General features: G+C 41.3%; 1 protein-coding gene across 4 annotated transcripts in view; it reads right to left on the reverse strand.

Annotated features, from left to right (window-relative positions):
• The window catches only part of tcf4 (transcription factor 4), a 209,879-nt gene that overhangs the window by 60,140 nt on the left and 135,024 nt on the right, over positions 1-14,715 (reverse strand). Inside the window, exon 1 of one of the 4 annotated variants that reach the window (XM_080046965.1) lies at positions 7,034-7,327. The exons of the other annotated variants lie outside the window; for them this stretch is intronic. Within the exon in view, the coding sequence (XP_079903091.1) occupies positions 7,034-7,102 (69 nt within the window). The 5' untranslated portion in view covers positions 7,103-7,327. Of the gene's footprint in view, positions 1-7,033; positions 7,328-14,715 lie in introns of those variants that run through there. 4 annotated transcript variants of the gene reach the window in all.

Genomic DNA, 14,715 nt, shown 5'->3' on the forward strand with positions numbered 1-14,715 from the left:
ATATGACAGATCCTCTTGTTTATTTTTGCTGCTTTTTTTGACGTATCCCAGTCGCATCGAGACACATTACCGCTGGTATTCTAGGCTTCATAAAAGCTTTCTAAGACCAAATATAAATACATGTTGCAGAGTTTTGGACGGGTGGAGCAGAGTGATTTCAGTCAACAGGCAACAGGAGCACAGAGTCTGTACTGTTAATATAATGCCAAGCAGCGACAGTGATCAACTGCAGAGCCATTCAGTTAGGTGTTGATTGAATCCATGCTGTGATACAAAAGTATTGCACATGAGCACTGGCCAAAAAGCTGTAGACCAGCTTCAAATATCTTGGCATTTATTTAAACATCTCACAGCCCATTGATGGCAGGCTCCACATCCATTTTTTTTTATTTTTTTAATGTCATAATACATTCTTTATGGTACCCTAGCTTGGTACGCTTGGATTACATGTGCATCTTTTAGAACTTAATTGTATTTCATTGAAAAACTGCCTATATGCCTTATTCTGCTATTGAATAAATTGACCAATTCTGAATAATTTTTTTCAGAAATCTTTTAAAAAAGTGAAAATTCAACACAATTTCAATGGCCTCTGTCTGAAAACAAAATAAAACAAATGTATTGGTGACGTTGCAGCTCAGGCCTTGAAGCACATAATGCAAGTCAGTAGAAAGTTAAACAGTGAAAATAAACCAAAATGTAACACTGGACCACAGTACATTTAACAACTATATAAGTGGATGGAAGCACAATGTATGAATACAAAGTAAGAAGAAAAGCTTTGATTATCACTGGCATATTAGCTCTTCATCAGCAGCCAGTCTGACATTCCCTATTCCAAACATGTGGCAGCTATGACATCACTAATGACCTGCTGATTAGCCATCATTCCCCTACATTAGTAATGAACAGAGGAAACAGACAGGAAATAGAGAAAGACACAAGTCTCATCGTCCCCCTGACTCAATATTGAAATGAAAGAAGGTCCTGCATCCACAAAACCAATTGAAATCAACACAAACAAATGCGAACAAATGGGTCACTTTGACATAAATATGCTGCATATAAGACAAACCTATATGAAACAAAAAAAATTAATCAACTCTTCTGTGATATTGTCATTCATTTAAATCCTGGAACCAAATCCAAAACATTATTATTATTATTATTATTATTATTATTATTATTATTATTATTATTATTATTATTATTATTATTATTATTATTATTCGGTTAAATATGCTCGAAAGGTAGGCTACCAGGGATAAAAATAAAAATAAAATTCATGATTTATTACACTAACAAAATAGTCAACATCACACACCTGTCAGCCAGATTTCCATAACCTGAATTAGGTCAGTAAACACATCATTATGTCTACTTCCTCTTCAGTAATCACAAAAACGTAGTGTGCTGTGTAAAACTGCATTAGGCGTGTGGTAGTGTGTGTGTGTGTGTGTGTGTGTGTCCGTGTATCTGCAGTTCTTTGTGTATCAGTGTGTATCTGCGGCATCAGTGTCAGATAATCTGATGCAGCAGGATTAAGTTAAAGCCAGAGCGGTGTGTGTCACACACACACACACACATACACACACACACACACACACACACACACACACACACACACACACACACACACACACAGTTTAAAGTCACTGTACAGAACTGATTGACCCTACTGACAGGGCAGCACTTAAGGTGCGTGGACACACACACACACATACATACAAACACACACACACACACACACACACACACACACACACACACACACACACACACACACACACACACACACACACACACACACACACACACACACACACACACACACACACACACACACACACACACACACACACACACACACACACACACACACACACACACACACACACACACATTTTAAAGCATGAATGGGTTTATACGATACGTAGAAGGTTTAGGAGAGTGTATGACAGTACTCAGAAAAATACAACAAACGCACACTGATTGTATTTAAAGTACAGATTGGAGGGTAACACACATACACAAACACACACACACACACACACACACACACACACATTTTTTCTATGTTACAGAAATGATTAATCCTTATATAACTAACTCTTATCAAACCAAACACACTGTGTGTACTCAAACACATCACACATAAAAACTATAAACATACAAAGACACTATCAAAAAAACGTTTTCAGCGTTTAAGACAACATTTGAAAGGAGAAAAACAAAAACACACACATTTAGACATGTGTAAACACACATAAACACCATACTCATAGAGACATAACATTGTTTATGAAGGAAGACATATAATACGTGACAATGAAACCTTTTTTTAAGGTAGATCAAACAGAATAACTATAGCAGATGGAGATATAGGCCCGAATACACACACACATAAAATACATACATACATACATACACACACACACACACACACACACACACACACACACACACACACACACACAATGTGTCTATTTATAAAATTGTAATTGCATAACACGCTGTGCTCCAATTCCAGCCTACTGAGCACACAGGATGTCCAAACACACACACATACACACACACAAACACACACACATGCACGCATCACAATGACACACACACACACACTGCAATTCGCCTATACCATGTACTTACTTCTCCTACCAAACAAAGAGCAATGAGAAGAACGTACTGTATCCGTGCAACATCACACACACACACACACACACACACACACACACACACACACACACACACACACACACACACACACACACACACACACACACACACACACACACACACACACACACACACACACACACACACACACACACACACAAACTTGCTCTCTATTGAACAACAGAGTCAACACACACAAACACACTATTTGCATAGTCCGTGCTGCGGGCGTGAGAAGCTTGTCTCTGTAGTTTGACTCATTTTAATATTTTCACCAGAAGAGATTTTAAAATGTTTCCATGAATGGAGGCCGGTCCAGTAAAGTGACAGGACATAACAATGGAAATGTCCCATCCGCCTTCATACTGTGGAAAACAATTGAATGTCAAACGTAATTCGAATTTGCCAACATCTTTCATAACAAAGTCTACAGGTTGAAATCTTCAACTAAATAAATCTGACATTTTCTATTTTGAAATGAGATGTTAAGTGTTCCTATTCAGCACCAGTAATGTCCTGTGACCTTGACCTTTGCCCTCCTGCTGACTGACTGTGGCTCTATACGGCTGCTTCTGCTGACCCAGAGCGAACGGACTCTATATTTATTGAACAATTTCTCTTAAGGAATTATAAACATATTTTAAACATACAACTCTTTGGTCCACTCTGTTTGAATAAAAAATAAAATGTTCAAATAAATTAAAATTAAAAAATATGTTGTATCTAACTGTTATTGTAGTACATAAACCAAAAATCTGTGAATAAAAAAGAATAAAGACAATTTTCACATTCTATGTGTCGTCTCCCTCAGAAAACCAGCGAACGCTAAATAAATTGCAGAGCGACAGATCGGTCAGTTTAACATGTATAAAGTGTGTGTGTTTCTCCTCGTATAGTTGCACATTGTAGAGAGAGAGAGAGAGAGAGAGAGCAGGACTGCAGGATTCAATTTTTTTTTGGCAGGCTGCTTCAGGCCCTTTCCTAATTAAAACTTACTGAATATTCAAACGCCGCGTTAGCATAACAATAGCCGGCTGGCCCGGGCCGGCTTTTAAATGAGGCCTTTTGTTTTTAGCGCGGCTCTCTGCTGCCTCATTAAGCCTGCTGGAGCTTAAGTTAGCGAGCCGACAGCCGCTAACCGGAGCTCAGGCCTGGGCCCTCACCCTCCTCCTCTCCTCTCTCTCTCTCCATACTCTCTCCATACTCCCCCCCCCCCCCCAAAACCAAAGCCTCGACCCAGCCTCTGTGCTGTCTCGCCGGGCCCCAGCTTTAGCAGATTCTGAGCGAGCCTTACTGTCTCCACACACACACACACACACACACACACAGACCACTCTGCCCCACTTTCCACTTGCTCCACTTCTGTGCCTCCGTAACACACATAGCCGGGGCCTTCGGTATGCTTTCACGAACAGGCACAGAATCACCCCAAACGCCCTCGAAATCAGCCGGTCGAAGGTACGAAAAACAGGATATAAGGCCACATACAATACGTTAAGATACAACGCTATTGTCAGATGAAGTCAGAATTGTGTCTCGCATCGCAGCGGCTCCGTTGACAACATCAAAACACAAGGACAAGAATCAAGCCATCAAGACCAAACCCAAAAGATACATCCATTCGAACAGGAGACAACCATTTAAGGCCCGTCAGAGTGCATTTGATATGGGATTAATGGGCGTATTAGGTTTGAGGATTTGACACAAAAGAGGGCTTCAGTCTAACCTTAATAACATTTTGGAAGACTAAATCGTTGGTCCGAGAGTAACAAATGATACTCAATGTTCAGAACGTGCACGGGTTGGAGCCCGAAGAAATGACAATGTCTTGAGTATGGAGGGTTCTCTTATTTGTGTGTTTTTTTTCGGGCGCGTACAAACAAGCTGTGACACGTACGGACAGAGTGGGACATTGATGGTGGGGGTGGGGGGGTGAAGTGAAAATGGAAAGGGGCTTATTGGCATCGGATCAAGAGACCGTCGCTTGGCACAATCCAACAGCCAGCCAGTCAGTCAGCCCTCAAACAAAGCAGTGCCACAGCCTAACCCCGTGGCATAGACTGCGGTTCTGAGTTACTGATGTACAAAGAAGGCCCTAAAAAACTAAGGGGAGAGAGCAGGGACAAAAAAGGCAAAAAAGGCTCCAAATAAAGTCGATGCACGGTAGCCATCAGCAGGCCGAACGGAGGCCGGAGACCCCAACAGACACCCCCCCCCACCCCGCCCAACACACATAAGACAGAAGGACGACTGTTGGGAGAGGCAGCGCTCAAACAACGGAGGCTCTGTTTACATCAGCTACAAAAGCATGTGAACGCACACTGATGATAACGGCAAGAAAAAAATATAAAAATCAGGGAAATATCTATTTTCACATATTGGTCTGAAAAAATGTAAAATATAAGATGAGAGGAATTAAATACACAATAATGAAATACAATAAAATATAGAGAGGGGGATTATGGATAGGCCTTTGTAAGAAATACAAAAAAAATATTAATTATGCATTTTAACTAAAAAAAAATGGGAAAATTATAATTAAACTTCAGATGGTGTTCTTTAACAAAAACATATTCTCATTTTGTTTTGTGTCTGATAAAAGAATTGAGGCCTGTAAGTTGATCCTCATTCTTGTTCAAGTGTGCCTGTATTTTTACTATATGATGAAAAGGCTTTTAAAAATTATTAAATTATTCTTTTTCCTCTGATTGGCTATTTCCGTCCTCTCCTCTTTTTCTTTGCTCCTTTTCTTTCTATGAAACTCACTTATAAAGCAGCAATTAACAGTGCAAAGGTGAGACAAAGGCAGGCAGAGAGAGAGAGAGACAGGTTCGCTGACAGGTGGATGTGTAGGAAATCCCAGCCTTCCATCTTCATTTGCACCTGCGACTTCGCAGAAATTCCTGAGCTTTTACGCGAGAAAAAAAAACCTGTGAAATTCATTCGCCTTCGCTCCGCTTTACACCCTGATCTTAGACTCTCACACACACACACACATCCTGTCATTGGTGTTTTACAGGTGGAGGTTACAGCGAGACAGACAGACTGACAGACAGACAGGTTCACAGGAGGTCAGACAGCTTCATAGTTGCTGGATGAATGTTTTTGAGACATCATAGAGCCTTTTCGTATATTTCAATCTATTGAAATATCTATTGATTGCAGAGATACTAGATTTTTAAGTGGTCATTTTCTAAAATGACCACTTAAAAATCTAATATCTCTACATATAAATATAGAGAGATGGGTTTCATTTTCCATTTTAAGAATAAGCTTTATTCATATCATGCCATTGTAATTTTAATACAAATATAAATAATCATAATTAATAAAAAAATACCACTGATATTGATATTTAAAAATAATAATAGGCCTGTTAATACATCTTAAATCATGAGTAAATTAAGGAGTAATTATATAAATCAAATAAATCACAAACACAATTTTAGGCCAAATTATGGCAGAGAAATAAAACATGTAGGCAGTCTGGGGAGAAATGACAAATATGAGCAGCAACTTGACCCTGAATAAAATACTCTAGAAAAACCTATAGATGTATAAAAAAAAACATTAAAACAACAGATCTCCCAAACCACTCGCGATCAGTAAAAATAAACTATTGGATGTAATTCTATAAGAAGGCCCTTCTCTCGCTGGGTTTACGTCCATTTAAAGAAATGAGAAATAAGCGACAAAGAGAAAGGCTGAAATAAAGCTGCCAGCGGATTATTTCGAGCTGAATAGGAAGCGTCCGATGCCTTCAAAATACAAACAAATCAACCCTGTTGACAAACTGGAAACACCTCAGATTTTAGACCATTTTTTGTATAGCGCAGGTGCGCTCTAAACACGCACTGATCAACATTTCACAGGAGTCCGTCCAACCTTTTTTTATCCAGCAGCTACTGTCACTTTCCCCGCGCTCCTCACACTGACACACACACACACACACGTGCGCGCGCGCGAAAACACACACACACACACACACTTACACACACGCATGCGCGCACAAGCACACACACACACACACACACACACAACATTGTATTTCCCCATCCGATAAACAACAGCACTGCTGCTTTCTCCCAAAAAAAATAATAAACCCCGGCAGAGAGAGAGAGAGAGAGAGCGCACTTTGGCGCGCCGCGGCGGACCGAAGTTGGTGCGTAAAAAGCCACACTCTTCACCTTCACACCTTCTCTCCCTCTCTCTCTCGCTCTCTCTATTTCTCCCCTTGTCTTTCCCATTCTCTCTCTGCCTCCATCCCTCTCTCTCTCTCCGTCTGACTCCCAAACCCTCGCGGGGAAAGAGAACTAAAGGGGAAGGATGGATGGAATGATGGAGGAGCCGCTCTTACCGCTTTGCCGTTGTAGTAATACATGAGTGAGCCGCCTGTCATCCCGGGGATGGTGTACGCACAATACATCGTTCCTCTCCTCCACGGAAAGAAGGGAAAACTCTTCTTCTTTTCCCTCTCCGCGCGTCTCTATGTCCTTTCCGTCTCTCTCTCTCTATCCCGCTCTTCCTCTTCCCTCGCTCCTCTCTATCTCCCCTGTTTAAACTTTCCTCTGGTCTGCTGTTGTGATCTCAAACTCTCGCCTCGCCGCTCCGCTCGCGTGTTCCTGCTGCAGCCACAGCGTGTTTTTTTTTCCCCCGCCGACAATTCCTCCAGTTGCATTTTCCCATATGGCCGAGCCGAGGCACGCGGAATATGCAAAGCAGGCGGGGAGAGAGAGAGAGCGGTGCCCCTCCCCTTCTCTCGCTCTCTCTATCTCCCTCCCTCTCTCGCACACACACACACACACACACACACACACACACACACACACACGGGAGCGCGCGAACGGAAAATGTATCAAACGAGAGCCTGGAACGTAGCGCACACAGACAGACGTAAACACACACACACACACACGCTGGAGCGGGCGGGAGCGCGCGCGGTCGCCGACACTCTTTCAACTTTCCACAGTCAATCTGGAAGTCATCCCTCCTTCCCTCCCTCCCTCCCTGCCTCCCCGAGCCTGTGCTGCGGATCGCCGCCTGCCTTTGAACTGACTGAGCCCAATATTCACTTTTTCCAGCAGCTTCCAGACCGCGCGCTGCTTTCAACACACTCATCTCCTTTCCCCCCTTCTCTCTCTCTCCCTCCATGGTTTACCCATCTCCCCTCTCTGGTGTCCTAACTTCGTCTTCCTCCATTCTTTCCTCAGCACTTCTTTCCTCTTCTCCTTTCCTGTTTCCTCCTCTTTTGTTGATTCATTTCATCTCTCGTTTCCTCCTCTATTTAATCTCACTCTTTCCTCCCTTCTTTCCTCTCCCCCTATCCGTCCACCTCCCTTGGTTTTTCTCCTCTTTCCTTAAATTGTATCAAATGAAATAAATCCGTCCCAATGTTTTGATCCTCAGGTGTCCCTGCTCAGAGGAACGGTAGCCCTAAAGGGACATGGCAGTATATTTTCATTTTTATTCCGTTATACTAATCTCATGATGACGGGATAACAAAAATCAAAAGGTCAATTAGAAATCGCTTGTTTTCTTCTGATGATGCGTTAATAAACTTGTGAATTGGAGATATGTCTGTTTAGGGCTTCCGTAGAGAGGCGTGCGGACTAAGTTTGATTGATTGGGCAATTTTGGACAGGTGCAATATTGTCAATTTACACAATTTAAATATGTATTTGGGCCTATCCCACCCAGTAGGGGTCATATAGCGCAGGGTCAGCCACAGTGCACAGCCCCTGGAGCAGTTTGGGGGTTAAGTGTCTTGTTCAAGGACACAAAGATTCCACTCATCCATTCAAACTGGACTACATGCGTTTAATGAAAAGTGATTTGACTATTTTTTTCAACATTTAACAGCTTCTATAAGATCAGAGATTCCAGTTTATTAGAGGCATTTAAAAAGTAAAATCTTATATATGACAGTGGTATTAATTAATTAATTAATTGCATAGTTTACTAAAAATACACCAGACTATTATATTGTTTTCTAATCAATCATTTCGAATAACATTTCTTAAAAGAGTTAGGTTGCATTTTTAAAACTGAACTCTATTGTCTATGTGTATGTGCTTCTTTGTTATAACTGGCAAACGTCCAATTCATTTCCTCCATACATTCTGCCTAGTCAGAAACCACTGGAGTCAATTGAATTATTTTAGATTTTACTTTTGTTATAGTAAATCAGAGAAGAATGAAGTGCAGTTAAGATATATTTTAAGTTCAAACTCAAAGTGGCCAGTAGGAGGCGCCAAACATACCTCCCACATGATTTAAAATGAATGTTTGTCTGGGTTTTATGTCTGGCACCTGACAACTGGCTTTGTGTTTAATGTTGCCTTTGGTCTAAATAACTGTGTTGAAACAATGAAGAGCTGCTCAGCTGTGTGTCTGTAACACAAATGGTGCCTTTGGAAAATTAAAGGTAAAAACTGTCAAATACCACCGAGCCTCCATTGGAAGTTTGAATGTTATACGGACTCAGCTCTGCCAACAAGGACTCTTATAGTTCTCGTTGCTTGAAATAAATAAGCGCTGACATTTTTGGATGTGTCTACAATGAACAGTGGAGCAGGGATTAAAGAGATGGTTTGGTACACCTGAGGGCTTGATTACAATGTGAACAGTGACAATATTAGCCAAGCTGCCCCATTCTTAACACCCTTCACATTAACAGACTACAGTATTATTATACTACTGCTGTTTTTAACTGATGACATCATCGGTTGCTATGTCAGAATGGGCAAAACTCCCCCAGAGCCATAGAAGACATCGTACTTTTAATTATTTTTTTTTGGTCGGACAGGTGAAATGAGTTTCATGTGTGGAATTGGTGGAGTTCCCCCATAAGGCGAGACACAGCAGGTACATTCTTTTTGAATTAGCTAATTTGCCATACTTACATTAAAGCAATACTTTTCTGTATTACAAGTTGCAAATATAAAACAAATACAAATATGATGAATGAATGAATGTACATCCCAAAGCAAACATCTAGATGGTGGATATCTATAGTTTTAATATTTATATCACTTTTACAATATATCAGTGTTCAAAGTTTTTTACAGAACAGATTTTGGATACGGACTGTTTCAAGCCTTTTTTTAAAGGATGGTTTAATAGGAGAAATATACAAACGCAAACAAACAAGCTTTAGTCAAGTAAGCACCGCAATGTACATGTTCGACCTTTGATCTATCCTTACTGTATATGAAAGCAGATGTCATGTTATGGAAGCAATATGGCTAAAAAAAAAACTCAAAATTGACCAGGGCTTGAAAGAAATGTTTTCTTGTGCGCAGTCTTAAAACAAACTAATATTGAAATGGGGATACAGGCCGTCATTAAAACCAGTCAGACAGACAGCGAGCTCAGTCATCCAAATTTTCATATTAACACCGTCATCATTCATTCCCATTCAAACAAAAATAATAGACTCCAAAAACAACCTCCCAAACCTCCCTCTCTCTCTCTCTCTCCCTCCCTCTCTTTCACTCTCTCTCTATCCCTCTCTCTCTCTATCTTCTTTGGGCTTTAATTTGATTAAAAAGCGAGCTGCAGGAAAAGGGGAGGGAGGGCTTGATGCACATCTAATAAGTGGACCATCTGTCTGCAGTGCTGGCTCGCTCCCAGCATTGTGCCCAAACCAGACTGCATGGGGAATGGAGAGAGAGAGAGAGAGAGAGATGGAGGGATGGAGGGAGGGAGAGAGGGAGGGAGGAGAAGTGAAAAAATTGTGTAGAACCCAAAATAAGAGTGACCCGGTTGAGAGAGGAAGGGGGAAAAAGAAGCCGAGACAGCGTTTTTAATTTTGTAGCACCCGACGCCTGCTTGGTCAACAAACCTGCAAGAGAGAGAGATGAAGAAGAATGGAGAGAGGAGGATGGAGGGAGGGAGGGAGGGAGGAGAGGAGAGGAAGAAAGGCAGAGCGCTGAAAGGAGAGGCATTAGCAGAGGAGAGCAGGAAATGAAAAGGTGAGAGGGGGGTAAGGTAGAGAGAGGAGAGAGAGAGAGGGATGGAGGGGAAGAAAGGATGGGGCAGGAGGAGAGGAGAGGAGAGGAGGGAAACATTTAGTAAATGTTGGTCAGAGTGGGAAAGAGAGGATGGAAAAGAGATATGTAGAGAGGAGGGGAAAAGGGAAGGGATGATAAAAGAGGAGGAGCACTTTAAAATGAAGAAGGCGGTTCGTGCACTTTCTATACATTTTTTTTTTTCAAAATTCCATTCAACTTAAAGAATGAATATCTTTGTTGAAGGTGGAGTCAGCGATTCTGGAGAACGCTTGTTGTCAAAATCACTTTTTTTGTCAAAATCAGTGAATATCTCCTCACAATCCACTACCTTGTCCATACTTTTACTGTGTGTGCGCTGAAGAAAATTCCAGTGTTAAAACACAGCCTAGGCTCTGTAAACGGCCATGTATAATATGCTAGCTACGTTGGGTCTCCTTGTTTAATGTAAGCAATCAACGGCTATCAAATTTCATGATGATATATTCAGGTAAAAATGTGTAACCCATAGTCACCTGCATTTGTCTCGACTTTACACACCTGTTTCCAAAGCACAGACACCCTTGAGCATACCATCTCCCACCCAGACACACAGTATATGGGACAACAGCCACAGTCTGATATGCTTTCACAAGACACCAGAGGTCACGCTAGATAGAACTTGTCCCTTCCATTCTCCTGACCTTCTCCTCCTCCTCCACTCAACATCCTCCCTCTTTCTCTCAAGCATCTTCTCTTCTTCCTCCTCTTCATCCTCCTTTCTTTTTTTCATTGTTTCATTCTTATTTTGCTGTATTTAACAACCACGTGGGAATGCAAAAGTACATCCTATTTTCGTCCCAATTTCTTCGTGCCCATGACTAGTCTTCCTCTATACTTCCTAAATATAATCCCCCCATCCACCCCTCCCCTCTCCCTCCTCCCCCTGTCTTCCTCCTGTTTTCTCTCTTCTTCTTCTTCTTCTCCCCCCCTGCAGTGCTGAGATGACAGTTAATCCCTGGTTGAATTATAATCTCACATTTCATCCCCGATTTCACGCTGACAGGATTTTCTTAGACATTACAAGACCCAGTTGTCAATCTCTCTCTCTCTCTCTCTCTTGCTCCGCCGCTGTCTTCCCCAGTGTCTCTCGCCCTTTTTTCTCTCTGTACGTCTCTTTTGGTCTCTTTCTGTAGTTGTGTGAATTGACTCACCATATGTCTTTCCACTCTGTGTGTCTAGCTTGCTGTCTTTTCAAACTTTTACTTTTTGACTACTGACTCCAAATAATTTTTCTGTCTTAAAAACTGCAACCAAAGGGCAAATTGCCATGTAACTTATCAGAGACATGTATGTTCCCTATGAAGGATGAATTACAATACCTTTTGATGGCTTATTATCATCCAGGGCCATTATTATGTCAAAACTTCAATTGTCTCTGTACTTTGCCCCCACCTTAGCTTGCACTCTGGGCCATATCCACAAAGAATTCTTCCCTTTTTTTCTTAATTTTTTTTTTTGAAAACCTAAATTTTTCCTTTTTTTCCCTTCTTTTATGATTTTTCATAGTTTTCTTTTGTCCTTCTTTCTTCCATTCCTCCCTTTTCATCTTCCTTTCTTTTTCTTTTAGCGATAACTCCCCTTATTTTTCTTTCTCTCACATGGAGCAGCCACAGGGCCAAGAACTCTTTCACTCACTCACACACACACACACACACACACACACACACACACACACACACACACACACACACACACACACACACACACACACACACACACACACACACACACACACACACACACACACACACACACACACACACACACACACACACACACACGATATGGTTTTACTTTCTAAGGAGGTCAGAGTGCAAAAGTCAGCCACCTGCATCTTCTAAAGGTGTCTAGCTCAAGGGCACTACGACAGGGCAGATGCTTAGAGAATCTTGAACCCCTCACACACTGCTGCTTTATCACTGTTAGTACAATAAAGTTATCGTCACGATTGAAGAGTCTGGACCAGACATGTACACACACACACACACACACACACACACACACACACACACACACACACACACACACACACACACACACACACACACACACACACACACACACACACACACACACACACACACACACACACACACACACACACGAGTATGAGGCAGGTGAAAACCGTAGATATTTCCATCTTACCGTTGCACATGTTTGAACCACTTACACCGTCAGATCTTAAGGAAAAGGATTTGGAAACAACTCTAGAAAGATTCAACTAACATTAAGTCTTTGAAGTCAATTGATAAAACTCCCGCCTTTTACTGTTCCTGAATTCCCACAGTGCATCATGGGTAAATGTAACATCAAATCAAAGTGATATATCTGCATAGAAATCAGAGGAAAAACTATTTTGGACATTGCCTTATAAACCATCACATGAGAAAAATCATCAATTCTCTTCAGTTTCACTATCAAAATGAGTTTTCCTGTATCCACGGTTACAGCGGGCACAAACACGGCCAGTAGCTAATTCAACGTGACTTTTCATGGTCATACTATTAGGGTGAAAATAAACAGGGGCTCAGGTGTGTGTATAGCCCACATCTGGGCTCACTGACAGGCCATCGTTACATCCCCCAATGCATGATGGGAACCCTAATGGCTAAAAGCGCCAAACAAATGCACGCCAAACACTAATAAGACTTAACACAAAAACCTATCCAATGCCAATAGTAATAAACTTTTATTGGCAAAACTCCTTGAAAACTGACACTTTCCTACTCTCCTCCGTCCATTCATTTACATATATCTGCAGTGTGTTGGAGTCTTGTGGACAAACAACCAGAAAAAACGAATAAAATGTAATTAGTATGCAGTATGCTCTTTAAAGCACATTGTAACTTTGTATAAAAAAGTACTGTACACATCAAGTTTATAATTAGTATACATCTAGCTAAGTAACATTCACAAACCAAGCCCAACTCAAACATGTAGTGACCCTGTGGTAAGTATGGATGGATGTCTAGATAGACAGATAGACAATAAGACAGACTAAAGGAGTGAGAGAGAGGGAGAGAGAGAAGAAAGAAAGAAAGAAAGAGTTCTTCAATTTCTCTCTACGGTGTAATCAGGATAAAAAACCTGACGTGGCCTCAATTCTGACGGAGGAAAATCAGAGGCTAATTTCTCCTCCCAAAAAACAAACTGAGAGTGAGACACACACACACACACATGCGCGCACACACACACACACACACACACACACACACACAACACACTGAGAGTACTGAAAGTGTTTGGAGAGGGTGTGTAAGTGTGTCTGAAGAAATGTGTGTGTGTGTGTGTGTGTGTGTGTGTGTGTGTCTGGCATTCATCAGAACCACAGCTTGCCGAAAAAACAGTAAGCACAGTGCAGAGAGAGAGAGAGAGAGAGAGAGAGAGGCAAACGAGCAAGCGCTGCTGCACGCTAATTATGTATGCATGATTTAATCTGCAACTCAATAATATGCAAATATATTCATATGTTAGTTTCTTAATTAAAAATGCAAAACAGCCCTTATGGTGATTTTTCTGTGATTTTTTCCCTTTTCAGACTTAACAAACGGAACATTTGGAGAAATTTAACAAATTGAGGGGAAGTGCTTACGGTGGCGCTAACTTCCTAATGCAACTTCCTTTGGTTTGAGAGTGAAGGAGGAGAAGTCAACAAGTGAACACTCCTAACCTGTGGAGTAAAGACACACTCTGTCATGTGAGCATTTTAAAGACAATGAATGGTGCCACAATAAACAATAGAGGTATTACTAGAAAAGGCCAGGTAGCTGACTTGTAAAGCATGTAACTAAAAAATGTTCTGACCGCTTTTATGCAGTATGTACGACGTACTGTTAAATATAGTATGCTAGTGCCGGCCTTAAAGCCTTAGTGAGTAACTTTTTACTTTGTTACATTCAAGGCCATTGTCAAATGAGTTGACACAAAGATGATCAAGCCTATCAGCTCCACTTGGCCACATGTGTAGGACTTTGTACAAGTTAAGTAT

The sequence above is a fragment of the Ammodytes marinus genome (assembly GCF_949987685.1).
Source record: "Ammodytes marinus genome assembly, chromosome: 18".
In the NCBI taxonomy this organism is placed as follows: domain Eukaryota; kingdom Metazoa; phylum Chordata; class Actinopteri; order Uranoscopiformes; family Ammodytidae; genus Ammodytes; species Ammodytes marinus.